At 45.2% G+C, this 19,602-nt stretch overlaps 1 protein-coding gene across 1 annotated transcript; it reads left to right on the forward strand.

The window, feature by feature from the left end:
- Nucleotides 1-9,626: 9,626 nt before the first annotated feature.
- LOC121677017 (protein FAM156A/FAM156B-like) lies at nucleotides 9,627-11,092 on the forward strand. Its single transcript, XM_042054310.1, has 2 exons — nucleotides 9,627-10,174; nucleotides 10,972-11,092. The coding sequence occupies exons 1-2, from the start codon at nucleotides 9,627-9,629 to the stop codon at nucleotides 11,090-11,092; spliced, it is 669 nt and encodes a 222-aa protein (XP_041910244.1).
- The last annotated feature ends 8,510 nt before the right edge of the window (nucleotides 11,093-19,602 follow it).

Consider the following 19,602-nt stretch of genomic DNA (forward strand, 5'->3'; position numbering starts at 1 on the left):
GAGAGAAGGAGGGAGGCTTCCTGGGATGGACCAAGTTGATGTGAAATACAGAGAGAAGCTTCTAGAATGGGGCTTGTGTGCTTGTGGGTCTAGACCAGGATCCCTCCTTGGCGAGCCAGCATGGTGCTTTCTGAGAAGCATCCTTGTTTTTCTCAGAAGGCCCATCTCTTCAGTGTCAGAATCACGGTTGAGCTATCTCTGTGGGATGGATTTCTCTTTCTCTCCCCGGGGATTGGGAGTTTACAGGGAGAATGGGCCACCATTTCCTGTAGTTACCATTAGGCACCTGGGCTGTCGGGGGGCTCAAGTCTGTGTTCAAGCTCACAGATGACTTGTTTCCTTGGCATTGCCAGCCGCCCACCCCATTGGCCGCCCTACAGTGTGAGACAGAGTCCCTGAAGAGTTACTGTTTTCAATGGAGACAACATTAGCCAGATAGAAACGTCAGAGAAACTCTCCTTGAGATTCCTGACAAACATGAGGATCAGGATGTGACTTAGAAATAGGCGTGTAAAAAATTAAGCTCTGTTATTACTCAGCAAGTACTTGATCAGATTTCCTCAGATGCGAGCTGCATCAGAAGATACTCAGAAAGAAGGCCCAAGTGTTGTCCTGGCTTCTGGAGGACAGCTGATTCTGGCCAGGAAACCTCCGTGGAGTGGGAGGTTGCTTGTTATGATTGCACAGGTTTCCATTTGCCTTCCCGATATGGTTTCTCTAGATTGACTCACGCTGTTGGCAGAGTATTGATGTGTGTGGGACCTCTGTGTGGGTGCTGCTTCGTTAGTCTTGTCCAAAAAGATCAAGTGAGGGTCCTTCTGTGTCTGAGCTTTGCAAGCCATAGAGACGGGTTCCTATATTTTAAGGAGAAGAATTTCAACAGCTCTGTCAAAGAGGCAGTGTCTTCACATACAATACTTTGCATCTAGGGAAAGGTTTTCTTAGTAGCGTTTGTGAGGAAACACCTGTTAGTTCCTGTGAAATTTGTACATGGGATTGCACGAGATAGCTAAGTGAAGACCGTGGCCGCTGCCCATTTTCTTTAGTCAGCCTGAGGGTGGAAAGGAAACCCAAGATCCTCATTCCGGGCTGGGATGGGCAGCCAGTTGTGTATTGCGAGGACTAGCTGCCTTCTCAAATGATAATCCTTTGCTGAAACAGAATCTGTGTCCAAAATTTATTTACCAGATGGTGAGGAAATAAAGGTAGGGAGACCTCTGCTAACGAGAAGATGGTGGATACAAATTCAAGCCTAGATGGCAGGCCTGAGATGAAAGATTACTGGGGCTACTCGTAAAGACAGCCTGAAAAAAAGTGGCCACCATCAAAACCTAGCTGTGTGACCACCAGTGAGTGGCTGAGCTTCTTTGATCGCCAGCTACCTCATCTGCAGGGAGGATAGCAGCACTGTTTGAACAGCCCTAATGTGAGGCTGTCAAATCCAATTGCTCCAAGTCCTGAGACTTTCCCGGCCCCACTTTGAAACCAGACACAAATTCCAGAGCTGACCTCCTCCTGGCAGCTTGTTACAATGGAAGCAAGGGTGCGGAGGTGTCTTAGTGCTCCAGCGTATGCTTTATATGCGTGGGGATCTGTGTTCAGTCTGAGCATGCACACAGACAAACAGAAAGATAGACACACACGGGGATGCTTTAAATGTGCATGAATTATATCAGTAGAAAACTGTATGAAATCACCTGTAGGTTTTGTGTATATGAAAAGGAAATCAATTTTGGGTTTCATAGCCCTAAGATATCTCATGATATATATGCTTATATCATCTACTCAGAAAGAAAACGCAGTGTCAGGGAAGGGCTACCCAGCCAATACAACAAAGCCCTCCAGACCCAGGCTAAGCCCTTCGTGATCATGGAGCCCCAGGATCTCCTCTGTGTTTCATTCCTCTCTGCTGACACCATCGCAGGTCTTGCTGGCATTCTCACATCCGGTACTGCCCTGCAGTTTAGGAGTCCTCTGAGCAAGATGATCTTGCAGGATTTGTGTGTGAATATAGGAGGTGTCACAACTTATTGTTCCGTTCACCCAGAGAAAGCCTGTGCCTTTTATCCCTGCAGTGTCCAGAGTCTAGAAGTATGTGTTATCAGGGCAGCGGTTACACAGCCTTCCGTGTTCTGCAGTGGTATCATGCCAGATGTTTTTAGTGGGACCGCCTCTGTTCTGAATGACCATGGCACTTCTGATTCTTGAGTTCTTGTTCCTTTGGGGAGATGACAAGTATCATGTCTTCTCTCCCCACTGTTCCCGAGGGTCTATCAGCAGTGCAGACCCCAGTGTACCCTTTAATTGTATGCGTCACAGAACTTTGATTCACCAGACTGGCCTCGTTCTGAAGGTTGGGATCCATTGGTCATGTTATTGATGGAACCACTGTGTCCCAAGAAAAGACATACACGCCTGGCGAATGTACTCTGGCCAGTCTGGTGGTGTCATCTTGTAGGAGACGTGACTGTGTCACACAGGCCTTGGGTGGCAGGATCTATGCTGTAATCGCAGAGATTAGTGACTGTGGGGGCCAGGAGGGCTTGTCACTGGTAAGCAATGACTCTCTTTCCCCTGGTGCTTTGCCCCATCCTCTGCCCTTCCCTGAGTCCTTCTTTTCAACTTCCAGTGCAGCTCACATCTCATGTCGACGTCTTTACTCACCCATGCAGGAGTTCCCCAAGTTGAGAACTGTGCTCAATGTCGTGCTCGTTTCGTCTTTCACACTCATGATTGGGCTTCACTCAGCGTCCAGTGACTTTGATGTTCTTTTCTAGGGACACTGATAAGAAGACTTTCTCTTCTCTTCCAGGCCTGGTGAGATAGGATCTATCCTGATAGGCACACACAGCAGAGAACTCCAGTGAGCCAGGACCTGGACAACTCACCTGTCTGTGTGGTGTTCCTTGCTGGAATCCAGGCTCTCCCCTGCTGCTCTTTTACGTGGTAGGTGGCCACTCTTCAGCACCTGTTTCCTTGTACAGATGTGAGATTTTGCGATTTTTAGCAAAATTTCCTGATCTTACCTAAACAAATGGATTAAATAAATTCTATTCCCCTCAACTGAAATAAATTCATTTCCTAAGTGTATTTTATTACAGATGGGAAGGTGGGAAAGATAACATTTAATTTTCAAAGTGAACAACTCTGTTGGTAGCATTGATGGCCTCCACACTGCAAGCATTTGCTTGTTTAGCCACTTATTACTCCTTGTGCACACTGGGTGCAAGTGAGGGAGAAAAGGAACCTGGCCAGGTTTCTTTGGGCTGCATAGACTGGTGAGGTTTCTTTGGCAGTCACCAGATACTGAGAGCACAGCATGGCCAGGGTGCAGGTTGGTAAGTGTGTGCCACACCACTTTACCTGCTCTGGGCACCCACTAACTTCCGTGCCTTCCTTGTCTGAACACTGTGTCCCAAGAGAATCCCTAACTCAGACCTCTGGGGAGACTCAGAATTGGAAGAGGTATTGCTCCATCACCAAAGCGCAGACATCTTGAGTCAGGCAGACCCAGGCCGGATCTCCATTCTCTGTGATCACGTGATCTTTAGGCACATTACCCAGGAGCTCAGTGTTGCGGCTCTCCTCCACTGCAATGTGGAAAATAGCGATTCTGGGAAGCTGACATACTTACATGTTTATAAAAAAAAAGCCCAGAGTTCTCCACAATTCTTATGATAGAGGCTAGTGTACATCTACTAGGGACAAGGTGCTGTGAACAGTGACCCGGGACTCTCACTGGGCACTCACTTGGCTCCCGGACTAGTAAATTAGGTGTACAGATAACCACGCCTTGACAGCTGAATAGGCTTGTGTGGGGTAGTGAAAATACAGGGTGCTGTGGGAACCTTAGGAAGGTCCTCAGACCAAATGGTGAGACAGAAAACGGAGAAGGCCTTGTAGAAGGAGTCCTGTGTAAGCTGAGCTCTAAACCGTGGATTAGAGGTCAAAGTTTTCTTGGCTTGTAACATCTATGCCAAACATTTCATCAAAGCCTGCCACCATCATCTATCCCACTGGCCACCATTTGCCAGAGGAATGGGTGAGTGACCCACAGGTGACCACCATGAGTGGCTGGGGGCTTTAGGAATATCTTCTCTCAAGAAAGATACAGGAATAAAAAGTTCTTTGCTACACTAGGCTTGTGGCATCTGTAGATTTCAGGAAGACTGTTGGCCCTCATCGGCAGCAGTAGATCACAGATTGTACCTGACCTGCATCCAACACCCTCCCCCCATCCTCCTGACTGTTTGCTGAAGCAGAGAATTGCTGTTCCTTCGTGAGGAAGGGTTCTCTTTACTCACCACCACAGGCCGACTTTCGTACATGGTGAGCACTGTGGATCTTTGTGCTTATATATTTGAGTGAGCAATATGGTATGTTAGTTCAGGACAAGAGCTCTAATTCTTGACAAATTCCCAAATAGCACAGATCTCTGTGCCTTTATTTATCACCCATGTGCCATGTACCTATATATCATCCTGAGAGAAGTTCTGTCTTACCTGTGAAATGAGTTTGTTATTAAGAACCGTAGTATCATTGGCTATGATGCTTCATGTGTGTAATCCAGACACTCACAAGGACGAAGCAGCAGGATTGACTTGTTTGAGAAGAGTCTGAGCTATAGAGGAAGACCCTATTACAAAAAGTTAAGAGTGAAGGAAGAGTAGAATTGCATAGCCACGTCAGAGGGTTCTCTGAGCAGATGGGAAATGTGAGGAGGGAAGGAAGCAGGAAAGAAAGGGGCATGTTTCCTGTCATGACTTCCCCTGTTGTTGCTGGGGGATATTTGGGAGACGGACTTCCCACTCACCTCATGGCCTTCAGCACTGAACACAGGAGTTATGCTAGACTGCTCAGATGGGTCAGGGGCATTTCTGTGTCTGCCCTTTACCAAGCCTTATGATTGGTCCTTGATAGAAAGCTGACTCCTTTCCTGTGGGTTACTCCTCTGTCAACTACACACATGCATCTTAAATTGCATGGGAATTTCTAATTCAGTTTTAGCCTCCACTTAGGCCAGTTGTTGCCTCTTCTTGGTTGGTGGATGCCACAGGACAGATGACAGGTGACTTTGTTTGGATCCTTCATGCCATTGGAAGCTGCCTGAGATGTTGCCTAGCTCCACTATCCAAACCTGTCCCTTTCAGCATCTTATTAAACAGGTTTCATTAACACCAGATGCCAGGTCAGACCCAGCCACTGGTCTCGTTGTCCTTAGTATTCAAGTTTTGTATTTGAGAAATGACAGTCATTCTACCTACTTCAGGTTTCTGGAGAGATCCTAGTGAAGGATGAAGGGGAAGACTCTAGCACACATTTTGTGTCTGAGGGGGCAGCACTACGTGTATGGAACCTGGTCTCTGTCCCATGTTTTGTAGTCTACATCATTTGGCGTTTGGCAACACAATGGCTCAGCCAATGTTTTCAAGCTGTTCTGCAGGCAGGTGAGCCATGTTGTGGCTGTGATCTGTAGAGATTCCCCAGAGAAACCATATCAATCAGAAATCTTTGTCATTTCTGTGCCTTTCCGCATATCTCTGTCTAGCGCCAGATTCTTGCATTTCAAGGCATTGGCTGCACTAGAATGTGAACCCTGGCAAGTGCAGATTCTGGAGGGCTGGTGTCATGGCTGGATATGATTCATGGAAGAAGTGATGTTGTAATTTTGAGCTGTAATTCGGCGGACCAACTGGAATGCTGTAACTCAGGCAGGGTTTGTGTGCTGGGGACAGGAAACTGCATTACCTCTACCCTGGCAGGGGCTTCAGAGTTTGCCTGACTTGATGAGGTCCATTCACACAATCTAACATGTGTCACTTAAGGTTTAATTGTAGTAGGCTGGGCATTGTTGGCTGTAAAGTTTCTCCCTCTAGAAAGAGTTTCACAAAAACATTTAGGCTAGTGTTTGATCAACCAGGCACCATAACCTACCCGTGGTGACACATAATATTGACCACCACCATCGGGAAACATTACACTCCCAAACAGAAGCTTTGACCAATAAACATTTTGGGTTTGTTCTTGTCCAGTCATTGTTTCTTCCCACTCTTCATCAGATATATGAGATGCTGATAGTGATGGTGATGGTGATGGTGGTGGTGGCAGTGGTAATGATGATGGTGGAGATAATGTTGAGGGTGCTGCTGATGCTGGTACTGGTGATGATGGTTATGGAGGTGGTGAGGATGATGTAGGAAAAGGAAACAGAAGGTTGCCTTATTTAAACTGATAATGGTGATGATGTTGGTGCTGGTGATGATGGTGATGGTTGTGATGATGATGGTGGTGGTGAGGATGAGAGAGATGGAGGAAACAGAAAGTTGTCTTGATTTCAACTGATGTTTGATGTGAGATTTGTATCCCTCTGAGGCAAGAGACAGTTGATGAGGCAAGATGAAGGATGGAAGTCATATCTATTTCCCTAGCTGCTGTCCACATCGTAATAGGGGACATTTGTGGGCCGCCTTGTATTTAATCTCTAGAGAGTTTCATGAGTAACTTCATGAGCATTTTGTTGTGCCACTAAAGGACAGGAATTAGTTCTCAGAAATGTGGGAGAGAAGGTGAGCAAAGTGTGGTTAATTGCTAGTTTGTTCTGTGATTTGATATTTCTGAGGTCCAGGCAATTTCTTGATTAAAGGTCTTCATGAGACTTATTTTCTCCCTGTGAGAATTAGCATTCTAAACGAAGAAATATCCTGGGAGTGTCTCCGTGATATGGGAAAACTGATCAGATGTGTGAATCTCTAGTGACAGTTGATTCTCAACAGGGAGTTCTCGATCTCAAGATCTTGCTCTAGCTGGACAGTGGTGGTGCACACCTTTAGTTCAGCCCTCAGGGAGCAGAGGCAGGAAGATATTTGTGAGTCTGAGGCCATCCTGGTCTACAGAGTGAGTTCTGGGATAGTCTGCAGTACACAGAGAAACCCTGTCTCGATTAAGAAATTAAAAAAATAATCCTCCTCTACATGCTTCACACCTAAGGGTTTGCGTGGGGCGGTGATGGCTCTCAGGATTTAACTGAAGAAGCCTGAGGTAATAGTGTTTTCAAGGACGAATTTTTTTTTTTTTTTTTTTTTTTTGGTTTTTCAAGACAGGGTTTCCCTGTAGTTTCTAGAGTCTGTCCTGGAACTAGCTCTTGTAGACCACGCTGGCCTCGAACTCAGAGATCTGCTTGCCTCTGCCTCCTGAGTGTTGGAATTAAAGGCGTGCGCCACCACCACCTGGCCTCAAGGACGAAATTTTTAAGGGTCTCCCTTCCTAGGAATTTGTTTTTGTTGTCTTATAAAAAGTCAAGTCTCATGGCTTGATAGTTTTCTATATTTTTCTGGGTTTCCTATCTTTATAACAAGTTCTAAGTATTTGGTGTGTATTGAAGAAACTACCGATGTGTAGGATTCCAAATTTCCTGAAATAACAGGGCCGGAGATACCATTCTTACAATTCACTTTAGCAATTTAAAGAGGGCGAGTGAGGCGGGCAGGCAGGTGGAGACACAGAGAAAATGGGTTGTTTTGAGATTCATCCAGTACAGGATTACTGAAAGAATAAGGGAAGGTGTCCATTTAATATCTACCATTTGGAGATCTTAGTTAGCATATAGTGAGTTAACATAATTTCTTTTGAAGTATACATTTTAAATATTGATTTCATATTTAATTAAGCTATGCACATCTGTGTGCATGTGGATTTGTGCATCATGTTTTTGGTTTTAGACTTGTTCATACCTATTGTTTGGTCCAGAAGGCGTTTTTGTGCATTGTCTTCTAAAAAGGATATTATTATACCGCCAGCGCTTTATTCTGCAATCTTTGATTTACTGGGTATATAAATTATGAGGTTGGAGTTCATAGTTTTGCATATGGTTATGCAGGGATTTCTGTTTGTTGAAGATTCACCATTCTCTGATTCCCTTTGTGCTTTCCGTGTCCAGACTCATTTGGAAGGGGCATTCGTTGATTGTTTCCTTTTGTGCATCTAAGTGTCCATCAGTTCCCATGACAATAGTCTTGCTGATTGCTGGCTGGCTTTGTGTCAACTTGACAGAAGCTAGCATCATTTTTGAAGAAGTAGCTCATCTGAGAACAAACTTCCACCAGCCTGGTAATGCACAAGCCTGTGGTTGTTTTCTTTTTTAAATTAAATTGAGCATTTTGTGGTGGCACTAAAGGACAGGAAATAGGTCTCAGAAATGTGGGAGAGAAGGTGAGCATAGTGTGGTTAATTGCTAGTTTGTTCTGTGATTTGATATTTCTGAGGTCCAGCCAATTTCTTGATTAAAGGTCTATCTATCTATCTATCTATCTATCTATCTATCTATCTATCTATCTATCTATCTGTATATATATATATTTTTTTTCTGCTTCCCTCCCTTCCTCCCCCCTTCTTCCCTTTCTCATGGTCTCAATGCTCCCAATTTACTCAGGAAATCTTATCTTTTACTAATTTGTGGTTGTTTTCTTAACTCGTGATTGAAATGGGATGGCCAGTCCATTGTGAGTGGTGTCCTGGGGTGTATAAGAGGGCAGGGTGAGCATTTCTCGGGGAGCAAGTCAGCAAGCAGCTTTCTTCCATGGCCTCTGCATCTGTTCTTGCTTGCATGTTCCTGCACTGGGTTCTTGCCCTGACTCCCCTCACTGATAAACTGGGATACGGCAGTGTAAACTGAAGTAAGCCATTTCCACCCCCAGCTCCTTGTGGTTATGGTGTTTCCATCATAGCAGCACAAAGCACAACAAAGACACAGCACTTACAACAAGGCTTAAAAGTAAAGGACGTGATTTATCCAAATTCATTCCTGTTTTTCAAACCTTGGAAATTCTACATAGGATGTAGGCTCATCTTTCTCTGAAGAATATCATTCCAGGATTTTGATTGGCTTTGGATTAATACATTAATTCAACTTGGCAAATCTTCCAACCGGCGAATACATCTGGCTATGTTTAATGAGGCCTTCTTACATTAGCGGTTTTGATGGTGGTCTATATACCAGATCTTGGCTATTTTTTCTTACTTCAAAATACATACATACATACATGCATATATATGTATATATTCAAGTGTGTATATATATCATGTGTGTAGCTGCTATTTTTGGTTATCTGTGTTATTTTTCAAATTTAGTTTTATACTGTTTACTTGGTCGTTTTTCATGGGCAGGCCTTAATTTTTGTCCAGTTCTTGCCCTTTTCTCTGTGTATGACTTATGTGCGCAGTGAGCATGTGGGTCCATGTGGGGTCTCTTCATCTCAGAGCCACCTTTCCAACAAGTCCCCCCACCCTTTTACCCTGGATGACTTCTATTTGTGGTCCCCATCCTCAGGTGTGTGATACCACTCCGGGCTTGTCCTTGTCTCTGTCATCCATTCGGAAACTCTGTCAGTAGTTCTGGGAATTTATACAGAGTTAGCTTTTCCTTCTAGGAAGATGCCGAACAGAAAGTTGAACTACAATGACTAACCCTGGGCTTTTCTTTCTCCTCTTGTCACCTTTCCTTACAGTCTGGCTGCTTCTGGCTGCACATATTCGTCCCCACTACCTTCTAGTTATTGTTAAATCCACCACCTCCCACTTTCTATTGAGACCCCGAGATTATTGTAGCCTCTAGATCAGATTAGCCCCTCATGGATCCCATCCAGAAATGGGACTCAGCATTAACTTCCGCGTCTTCTCAAGTGACTATTGTGGAGTCCTCCCAGAATGGCTCTGCACCTGCTCATCTCATAGCCTTAGAACAGCTGAGGATAGGCCTCCGCAGCCTGCCCCCCACCCCTGGCTCCAGCACCCCCACATCCTTGGCAGAGGGGATGCTCCAGCAGCAGTACGTGGAGCCGAAGGGCTTACTGGAGCATCGCTGGGGAAGGCTGGGTTTCCCTCAGAAGAAAGCCTTCCTGGGCAAGCTGAGGCGCAGGCACCGAGATCATAGGTCACCTTACCCAGTAGAAAAGGACACCAGAATCTTCCGCTCAGGCAACAAAACTCAGAATTGGTTCCGATGTGAATGCCTCTACTGCCAGGCCCGTGGGCAAAGTATTTCCGGGGAAAGGGATGGGAGCACCAATCCTTCCTCCTGGGATACTCTAGTGCAGGGACTTGGTGGCCTTACCCTCAACCTGGGAGCTGAGAGGCCCGGCCTCCTGCCAGAGGGGGCGCAGCAGCAGCAACAGCAGCAGCAACAGCAACTTGAGCAGCAGCAGCAGCAGCAGCAGCAGCCACCACTGCTGCCCCATCAGGAGCCAGAGGGGAGGTGCCAGCAGGAAAGCAAGGGCAGGTTCCAGATGCTGTTCAAGGAGTGGTTTGAAGAAAACTGAGGTCTCCAGGGGATCCAGAGACCTGAAAGGATTCACACAGAGCTTCACTGCCAGCTTTGCGCTTAGCCTCCTTAGTGGGACAGACAACTCAGCTGTCCTTTGCGGGACTCCCAACACCTGCACGTTTTGACCAACATCTTCCAGGCATGAGATCTGACCCATTCCCAGGAAAGACCTCAGCTTTCCGGCGTCTTATCTGTGGAGTACCGTGCCGCATCCTAGTGCAAAGGAGACTACAGACCCCTGGTCCTCACCTCCTCTCCTCTGCTCCCATGATGCATGCTGACACTCCCTGCCTGGATCTCTGCCTTTCCTCCCTACATCCTTATTAGTAGAGTGAGGGTGTCTATGGCCTTGTGGATGACCACGTGCTTCTGTGCCATTCGATCCAGGGGGAAGAATCTGCAGCTGTAGAGTGTGAGGGGAACGATGGGATCGGACCATGGTGGGCCACCATGTTACCTTCTGGATAAGGAAGATATTATGACTGTCACAGTTAGCTGTACGTTCATGTGGAGCTGTTTCTTAACAGTTGAGGACTATTCTCCCACACTGGAATTTCTGATGGAGTACCTCATTGTCAATACCAAATAATAAACATGCTTATGAAAGGAGAGTGACTTAGAAGTCAGGTTGCTGGTATTTTGTTTATTGTCAGAGCTGGAAAATCCCTGACTGGTAGGCTAGATACAACAGGAGGATCTCAGCACCATGGAGATTCGGAAAGCAGGGTGGAGTGGCCTTGCCTGGGACTGGAGCGGGCCGGTGGAGTGCTTTAAATGAGACTGACCCCCATTGGCTCCTGTGCTCATATTCTGGGTTCCTGACTGGAACATTTGGGGAGGATTAGGGGATGTTACCCTGTTGGGGAGGCGTGTCACTGGGAGTGAGTTTTGAGGTTTGCAAAGCTCAGTCCATTCCCAGTTAGCCCTCTCTTTGCCTCTTGTTTGTACATCTGAGGGAAGATCTCAGTACTGTTCCAGCACCATGCCTACCTGCATGCCGCCTTGCTCCCTGCCATGATGGTAAGGGAATCAACCCCTGTGCAGATGTGAGCCTGAAATTAAATGTTTCTGTTAAAGTTGCCTTGGTTGTGGTGCTTCTTCATGGTAACAGAAAAACAGCTAAGACAGCACAAGGAAATCCAGTCCAGTCACTCTGGGGAGCACTACACTCCATGGGACTAACATCCAAAGCGGCCAGGCTGTAAGGTTGGAAGTGGATGCTCTTGTCCCCAGAAGACAGAGTCCCAAGTGTCAGTGGGACCTGGCTGCAGCTGGGGTGGGTTGCCATTGATGTGCTGGCTGAGGGGGCCAGTGGCTGTTTTTTAGAGATGTGTGTGTGTGTGTGTGTGTGTGTGTTTGTGTGTGTGCCAATGAACATGGGCAGCAGCCGTGTGTGCTGCATGAGAAACAGAGCTCCACTATATTATCTCAGAGTTGTGTCGGTATCTAGACACATTCTTTTCAATTCAAGAGACCTGGATGTTTAAACTTACACTGCCCCATAAGGGATCCTGCGATGTATCCCCAGTCAGAAACCACACTACTCCTGGGAGCTGAAAACAAACGGTGCTTTGTGTCAGTGTGCCCTTCAGGAGAGAACCCAGAGAGTTGCCTTGCTGCAAAAATCTACCTGTCTCCTGGCAACAGAGGCAGCCTGAGAACATGTGAGATTCTCAGCTCCCTCACTTGCTGATATCTCATCCATGGTCAAGATTTTAACTGAGCATTCCAGAATTACCTGCCAACTTCTGGAAAGAACCAAAATAAACGAGGGCTTTTCTTTGTTGAAGTCACAGGCCTGGATTCAGAATGGTGATTCAGGGTGTATTCAGCCCATGGCAGTGCACACTGGCAGTTTCTTTAGTAGGCATAAGACAATATTCTGTGTATTCTTCTACGCTCCCTCTTCCAGCCTCTCTCATAGAGCCATCATTTTAACAAGTGTTCGTTTTTAATGCCATGTTGCTTCCTTGTTGTGGACCTAGGTATGGTCGCACAGAGAGCAGGAGACCGAGCCGGCAAACAAGGCTGTGCAGTCTGCTTTCTAGCGGCCCCTCTTTCCCAGTTCCCCTCTGTGATGACGAGAGTGAAGTCTAGAGAAATCTGGACACCTCCTGCTTCAATGGACCACGTCTTTGTATGATGCACTGTCCAATCCTCACCACTGCGCATGGGCAGGCATAAGTACTCCAGCTCCACAGAGGGTTTTTGGAGGTGGGAAATGGTAGCCAGAGACAACAGCCTTTGTCTGACTCCCACACACGCCCCTGTGCCCTGTAGACACTCTTTGTTTGTCTGTGGCCACCCAGGCTCCTTAAGCTACCAGCAGTCATTGAACCTCCTGCCAGTCTTTTTCTTTCCTCAGTTTACCCCTCCCCTATTCTTTGCTGAGCTGGCTCCGTGGTGAGGGTAGGAGAGGAATTATGGAGGTTATCCTTGTCCTGACTTGGTGATCATTTCATCATGGAGAAAGATCTGACATTGTCTCCCATTTTGTACTGCTAGAATAAAATGGCCTGGGCTGGTAAATAATGAGAGCAGAAAGTTACTTTGGAACTAGATCAGGGTCCATAGAGCCTACCACTAAGGAAATCAACCAGCAGAGACAGGAATTTAATGTTTTAAGTTCTGCTCCTCTTAGGAGAGCTGAGAAGGGGACAGAACAACTTTCCCAAAACAGCAACAGAACGCCCCACGCTGTCTTACATCTCATCTCGCAACCTAAGTGTTCTGGAGAACAGGGGGACTGACGAGATCCGGCAATCCTTGTGGAGCTCTGTCTCGCCCCTCTGATTAGCCAAATTTCTGGGGCTGGTGATATCTGTGCTCCTCTTGCTAACATCCTCCTCATGTTTCCCGCGTGTTCTTGGTGTCCGGCTTCAGGCCTGTTTTGAAATGCAGAATCTAGTTAGTTCTTGCTGATCTCAACGTTGTGGTCCTCCAGGGGCTTCAGGGCTTGGGTGGTGGCAGGATTAGCAAAGAACGAGCAAACCAGTAACCATGCATACACATTCAGCTATTAAGCAGAAGCATGAAGATTCCTTTCTATACTATGAAGATCCAGTTCTTCTATGTAATGCAGCACAAATGGATAGGTGTTCCCATCCATCCTCCTGACCCGTCACTCCTCACAGTTCTGGAGTCCAGGAAGACCAACACTAAGGAGCTGTCTTCTCCTGCATAACGAGGTACTAATTGGTGTGTCCTCCAGTGACCGAGTGCGGGAAGGCACATTGATGTGAATTGTTTACTCACTGGGCTCAGAGGCAAAGACACTCACAAAATTTATTTATTTTGTTTTCCTCTGTTTCTCTCTCTCTCTCTCTCTCTCTCTCTCTCTCTCCCTCTCTCTTTCTCTCTCTCTCTCTCTCTCTCTCTCTCTCTCTCTGTGTGTGTGTGTGTGTGCGGTCCCAGCATGTGACCAGAGCTTGGCACTGGATGCCTTTCTTGTCCACTCTCCACTTTATTTGCTGAGTCCTGTTCTCTCACTTAACACAGAACTAGCCAGGCCTTCCCTCAGGGATTTCCTGTCTCGTCCTCCAGAGTGCAGGGATTACACGAGGTCACCAGAGCCACGTGGTTTTACATGGATGCTGGATCATAACTGTGCTCATCCTGCTTGCCTGGCAAGCACTGTACCCATTCAGCCTGCTTAGCATCCTGCCCACCCTCTTCATGGTCCTTTTGCTCCACCCACTGTGGGAGAGCCCTCCTAACCTAAACACCTCCTCCAATTAAGTCTCCCCTCCCACACTAGTTTGTTGTGTTTCTACAATGTGAGGGTTTTATTTTTGTTTCTTTAAGAAAGGCTCATTCTTAGGTAGCTCAGGCTGTCCTGGGACTCCCTATGTAGACTAGGCTTAGCCTGGTGGGATCTCGTCCTGAGACCACTACTACCTTTAGTCCATGCAGCATCAGGCTTTTCTTTAAATGTTTTAATCTCTTTGAGCACTGGACTTGGCTCTCATACACTTCCTGGTGCTCCTTTTCTCCCCTCACTTCACATTTTGCCTCTCTCCTTCTCCAGCTTGCTTCTTTCCAGTGTACACCTGTAACTAAAGAGTGACCACTAATTGCCACACAACACAGGCCACACTAGAGTGTCTTGAAATCTCCCCTTCCAGCACTATTAATCTAAAACTTTTCGTGTTAGCTTCCGGCAGATGTTATGGACCATGGCAAAAGGCAGCAGCAATCATTGTAAAATATCACAAGACCATTTTTACTAATATTCTTCTCCCCTGAAAGCTCTTGATCTGGGTCTTCCCAGCCCACATTGCTCTCAGGATCATAGTCTTCCAAAACTCTTGCAGCATGGTCCATTAATCCGTGCTTAAAGTGGTCGACTGCATTCCTGCTCCAAAGTCCACATTCGGCGCAGAAGAAGCATGCCTGCCACAGCAATGTGGGCTAGTGTCTTAGTAACTGCTCTGTTGCTGTGAAGACAGACCATGTTCGTGGCAACCCTCATGAGAGCAAGCATGTAATTGGGGCATGCTTGCTGTTTCAGGGGTTTAGTCTACTGACATCATGGTGGCAGACAGGGTGCTGGAGAAGTAGTTGAATGTTCTACATCCAGAATTGCACACTGCAGGGAGAGAGAGAGCAAGCCATTGCCTGGCTTGAGCATTTGAAACCTCAAAGCTCACTCCCAATGAGCTGCTTCCTCCACGAAGACCACCAGGACTCCAACAAGGCAACATCTCCTAATCCTTCTGAGAAGTACTACTCCCTGATGAGTAAGCATTCAGTCTTAGCGCCTATGTATGTGTGTGGTTGGGGAGCTATTCTTATTTAAACCACTATATGTATTGAGATTGGAACACGCTGGCTTTGGCTTCCTCTGTAGAATCCCTTCAGTTCAGCACTTGGTGGCATGAAGAGGCTGTTGTTCAAAGGGCACAGGATCAAATGCTAATCCTCCTATGGTAATCACCATTGAACAGCCTATGGGGTTGAGAGGCAAATACATGATGATGCTTAAGTAATAAGTTAAATGGGACTTTGCTGTGTCAGAGACTATAAAATGGTTTAAATACCTGAAAATGCTACTGCAGACTTTTCACAAACCAGAGAAAGGGCCAATAACCCTTAAACAGACTTGGTAAGTAGGTTAGACAACAATCTGAAAAAGATTTTCCCATCTGATCTCAGAGAGCTGTTATCCAAAACATTAGTCTCTAGCAAGGGTAATGGAGAATGTTGCCAGATTTGCAGGACATTAACAAGGTTTCACAACGTAAGGAAGCCTTCAACCCGGGCTAGTTTTTTCCTACTATGACTCCAAATGATTGGCAATTGTACCCCGTGGGCGGGTCAGCTATTCAGGGTTCCTGAAGAGGTGCTACCTTCAAGACATGGGCTGGAGAGAGAAAGGAGACCAAGCAAGATTCTATTGTCAAGGTCTCCTTTATTAGGGTGAAGGTTACAGTTTATATAGCCCTTGAATGGGGTGGGGGTATGGGTAGGAAGGAACTTTGCCAGGGTAGCGAAGGTCATCAGTCAGCACCCCTGGTGTAAGCTGAAACGTGATTCCATTAACATTTTTCAAGATAGTTGGAATATGGGGCGGGTTCTGTAAACAAATAGTTTCCGCAAACATCCTTAGGGCAATGACCCCTGCTATCTTTTTTTTAGGACAATGGTCCCCGACATATCCCCCTTCCTTTTATTGTGGTAGCAGCTAATAAGTGGAGGGCATCAGGTCAGAATCTAACCACATTGTCAGACCTAGAGGAGAAGGGACTGGGACAAGGAGGACCCTCCTCTCGAGTGGTGGAGTCTGTTTTCCTCTCCTGGGAACAGAGGGGCGCCTTATGGGTAGTATTAGTATTTTTTTATTTATATTTTTTATTTTGGCCCTTAATGATGGCCTGCGATGAGGGCCCCTGTCTTAGGTTGAGTGGGGACCAGGTTGTTTCCCCCCTTATCCGTCCTAGGGTTCCCAAGGCCCTGTCTTAGGTTGGGGGGAGGTCCTGACACAAGTTGCCCGTCCTTTGGGCTCCTCAAACAAAAGGTATCTCGTATAGGTTGAGTAAAGATATAATTTGGACACCAATGACTCAATCTCTGGACAAGAAGAAAGGGCACCTTCCAAACCCAGTATTCACCTTTTATTTGTTTTTTTTTTTTTTTTTTTTTTTTTTTGGTTTTTCGAGACAGGGTTTCTCTGCGGCTTTGGAGCCTGTCCTGGAACTAGCTCTTGTAGACCAGGCTGGTCTCGAACTCACAGAGATCCGCCTGCCTCTGCCTCCCAAGTGCTGGGATTAAAGGCGTGCGCCACCACCGCCCGGCTCAGTATTCACCTTTTAGTCTGGCCTATGGTATATACTCCTTCCTAAGTGCCTACTCCAACATAAAATTATGAGTGCTGCTTGCCAAAAATTTTAAACCCAAACATTTTACAGGGTATGTCAAACTTTTTTCCAACATCTATAAGCAGTTACAAATATCATTAGGTCAATTCCAGTAAGAGTACAATGACAGATATTGTTATATCAAAACACCACCAGTTCCAGTCTCTGAGCAACAGTTAAAATCCCGATCTTTCCCCTTCTTAAGTGAAGAGGGGTTAAGATTTTAATCAAAATGAGTTTTGTGTCCCAAAGATTAAAAGAGTCAGATGTTTAGTCTGCATCTTAGCTCCAAAGCAAACAGGATTCAAACTGCAGAAAATTGTAGTCACCATGGTCAGGTCATCTCAGCAGGGCATCTGTGTCTGCGTCTCAGGTTTGGAAGCAGCTCAGGGTTTGTGCTTCCCGGCAGGTGGGATTCCTGGGTTGGGTGAGCTGAATTGAGAAACTTTTGTCTAACAAACATAATATCAGCCTATAGAATGGGAAAAGATTTTTACTTATCATAAACCCATTCCAAAAATATATGAAGAACTCAGGAAATTAGTTATCAAAAAATTAATCCAGTAAAATATGTTACAGACCTAAACTGAAAACTCTCAACAGACGAACTTAAAAATGACTGAGAGACACTTAAAAAATGCTCAAACATAACATCCTTTAGCCATCAGAGAAATGCAAATCAAAATTGAGATTTTATCTTATCCTTGTAAAAATGACCAAGATTAAAAATTACTACTAACAACTTATGCTTAAGAAAATGTGGGTAAAGAAAAAACTCCACTGCTGGAAGTGCAAACTGGCACAGCCGCTTTTGAATCATAGTATGCTTATTTTTTAAAATTAGGCAAATATCTACCTTAAAACTCAACAATACCCATTTTTGGGTCTAAATATAAAAGTTTTTCAACCATATCATAAGGACATGTGCTCAGCTATGCTTACAGCAGAATTACTTTATCATAGCCAGAATCTGAAAACAACCCAAATGTTTTTCTTTTACATCTAGGATAAATGAGACATCATCCTTTCAAATAGCCACAAATATCATAAAATATCTTGGAGTAATTCTAAGCAAGCAGGACAGAAGTTTTGGTTCTGTCATCTCTGTTTGTGAAGGAAGAAATGATTTTTATTTTTAACCATTATCACTTGTTAGAGTAAAACTCTGGCCCTTGATAAATTTAATAAGAGGTTTCAGTCTTAGCAGTCCACCCTGAAGCAACACCTGGCAGCAGCAAAGGACCACAAGCGGGCCATACAAATGGAAAAAACTTGTATGATAAGAACTTTAACTCTTTTAAGAAAAAATTTAAGGCATTAGAAAATAAAAAGATCTCCTATTTTCTTGGGAAAGTAGAAGAAACACAGCAAAAATCACAATTTCACTGAAAGCAATCTACAGATTCAGTGTTAATGTCCATTAAAAATTACAGCAACATTTCTCACAGAACTCACCTACAGATTTAATAGCAAAATTTCTCATAGAACTCAAAAGAACAATCCTCAACTTAATAAGGAAAAGATAAAAACTCAGGATAGCCTAAACAATCTTAAAGTCCTGTACAATCAAGGAACTTCAGAATGCATTACAATCTCTGACTTTAAACTTTACTACAGAGCCACAGTACTAAAATCAATCCACCGTGGATACAAATTCACCTGCCTACAAACAGCAGATTTTTGACAAAGAAGCAAAATTGTGAAATGGAAAAGAAGCATTTTAACTTGCTTATGTCAGAGGCTACCTTAATTTAAACCTGTCCTTTTTCCTTTAGCTGAAGCTGCGTTGCACGGCAGGGGGCAGGACACAGGCTCACTTTGCCTGTTAGACTGCCTTCCCGAGTTCTGGCGGGCAGATTTTTAACTATCTTTTTATTTTAACTTGTAAATCATAAAAGTAGGAGAATTTCTGAATCCTCTCCTCTGTTCTATAAACTGTGTGAGGTTAAATTTGCTCTCTAAACTTACTTTTGCTCCTGCTTGCCTTTTACCCACAGGTGAGTTAGGTTAGCTGACTGTGCACGTGGCTCCTCAATCTCAGCGGTAACTTGTTGATTCTTGGGCCCAAAATCATTTTTTCTTTACCTTTTTTACTCATTTAGCATGCAATAACTCTGCCATTGTTCCTGCTCCATTCTTACTCCCTTTAGTTACCAACATATATAACTGAATACTTTTCCTTATCCCAATTATAACTTATTTAAAGTTTTACTCCCTATTTAAATTTTGTCCCGCTTGTCTACATTTCTTTCTCTATTCTATATCTCTAATAAGAGCCCAGTAACTGAGGACAGCCTCTGGCACGGGGTCTCCATTTTTAAACATTTTACTAAGATCTTTCCCTACCTTGTCCCATGTCTGGGGGTGAATTCCTGGGCATTTTTCATCTATAAAACAAAAGAATTCAGCTAAATCTCTCTTTTTAACTCTTACTCCTCTCTCCCTGAATGACTGTTGAAATTCTTGTATGAATTTCTCTTCCTTTGAAAGTGATAGTCCCATGTCTATAGACGACAATGAACCTGTGCCTACCTCGTCCTGCAGAACTGTCTGAGTACTACAGCTGATCAGGACCTTATTTTCCTTCATCCAGGGACTGCGCCTCCGTTGTCCAATAGTTGGCTGTGCTTCAGGGTACCTGTTCGGGTGGCACTGTACCCCGTGGGCGTGGGCGGGTCCATCTATTCAGGGTTCCTGAAGAGGTGCTACCTGCAAGACATGGGCTGGAGAGAGAAACGAGACCAAGCAAGATTCTATTGTAAAGGTCTCCTTTATTAGGGTGAAGGTTACAGTTTATATAGCCCTTGAACGGGGTGGGGGTAGGGGTAAGAAGGAACTTTGTCGGGGTAGCAAAGGTCATCAGTAAGCACACCTGATGTAAGCCAAAACATGTGATCCCATTAACATTTTTCAAGATAGTTGGAATAT

The sequence above is a fragment of the Arvicola amphibius genome, chromosome X, assembly GCF_903992535.2.
Source record: "Arvicola amphibius chromosome X, mArvAmp1.2, whole genome shotgun sequence".
NCBI classification, from domain to species: Eukaryota; Metazoa; Chordata; class Mammalia; order Rodentia; family Cricetidae; genus Arvicola; species Arvicola amphibius.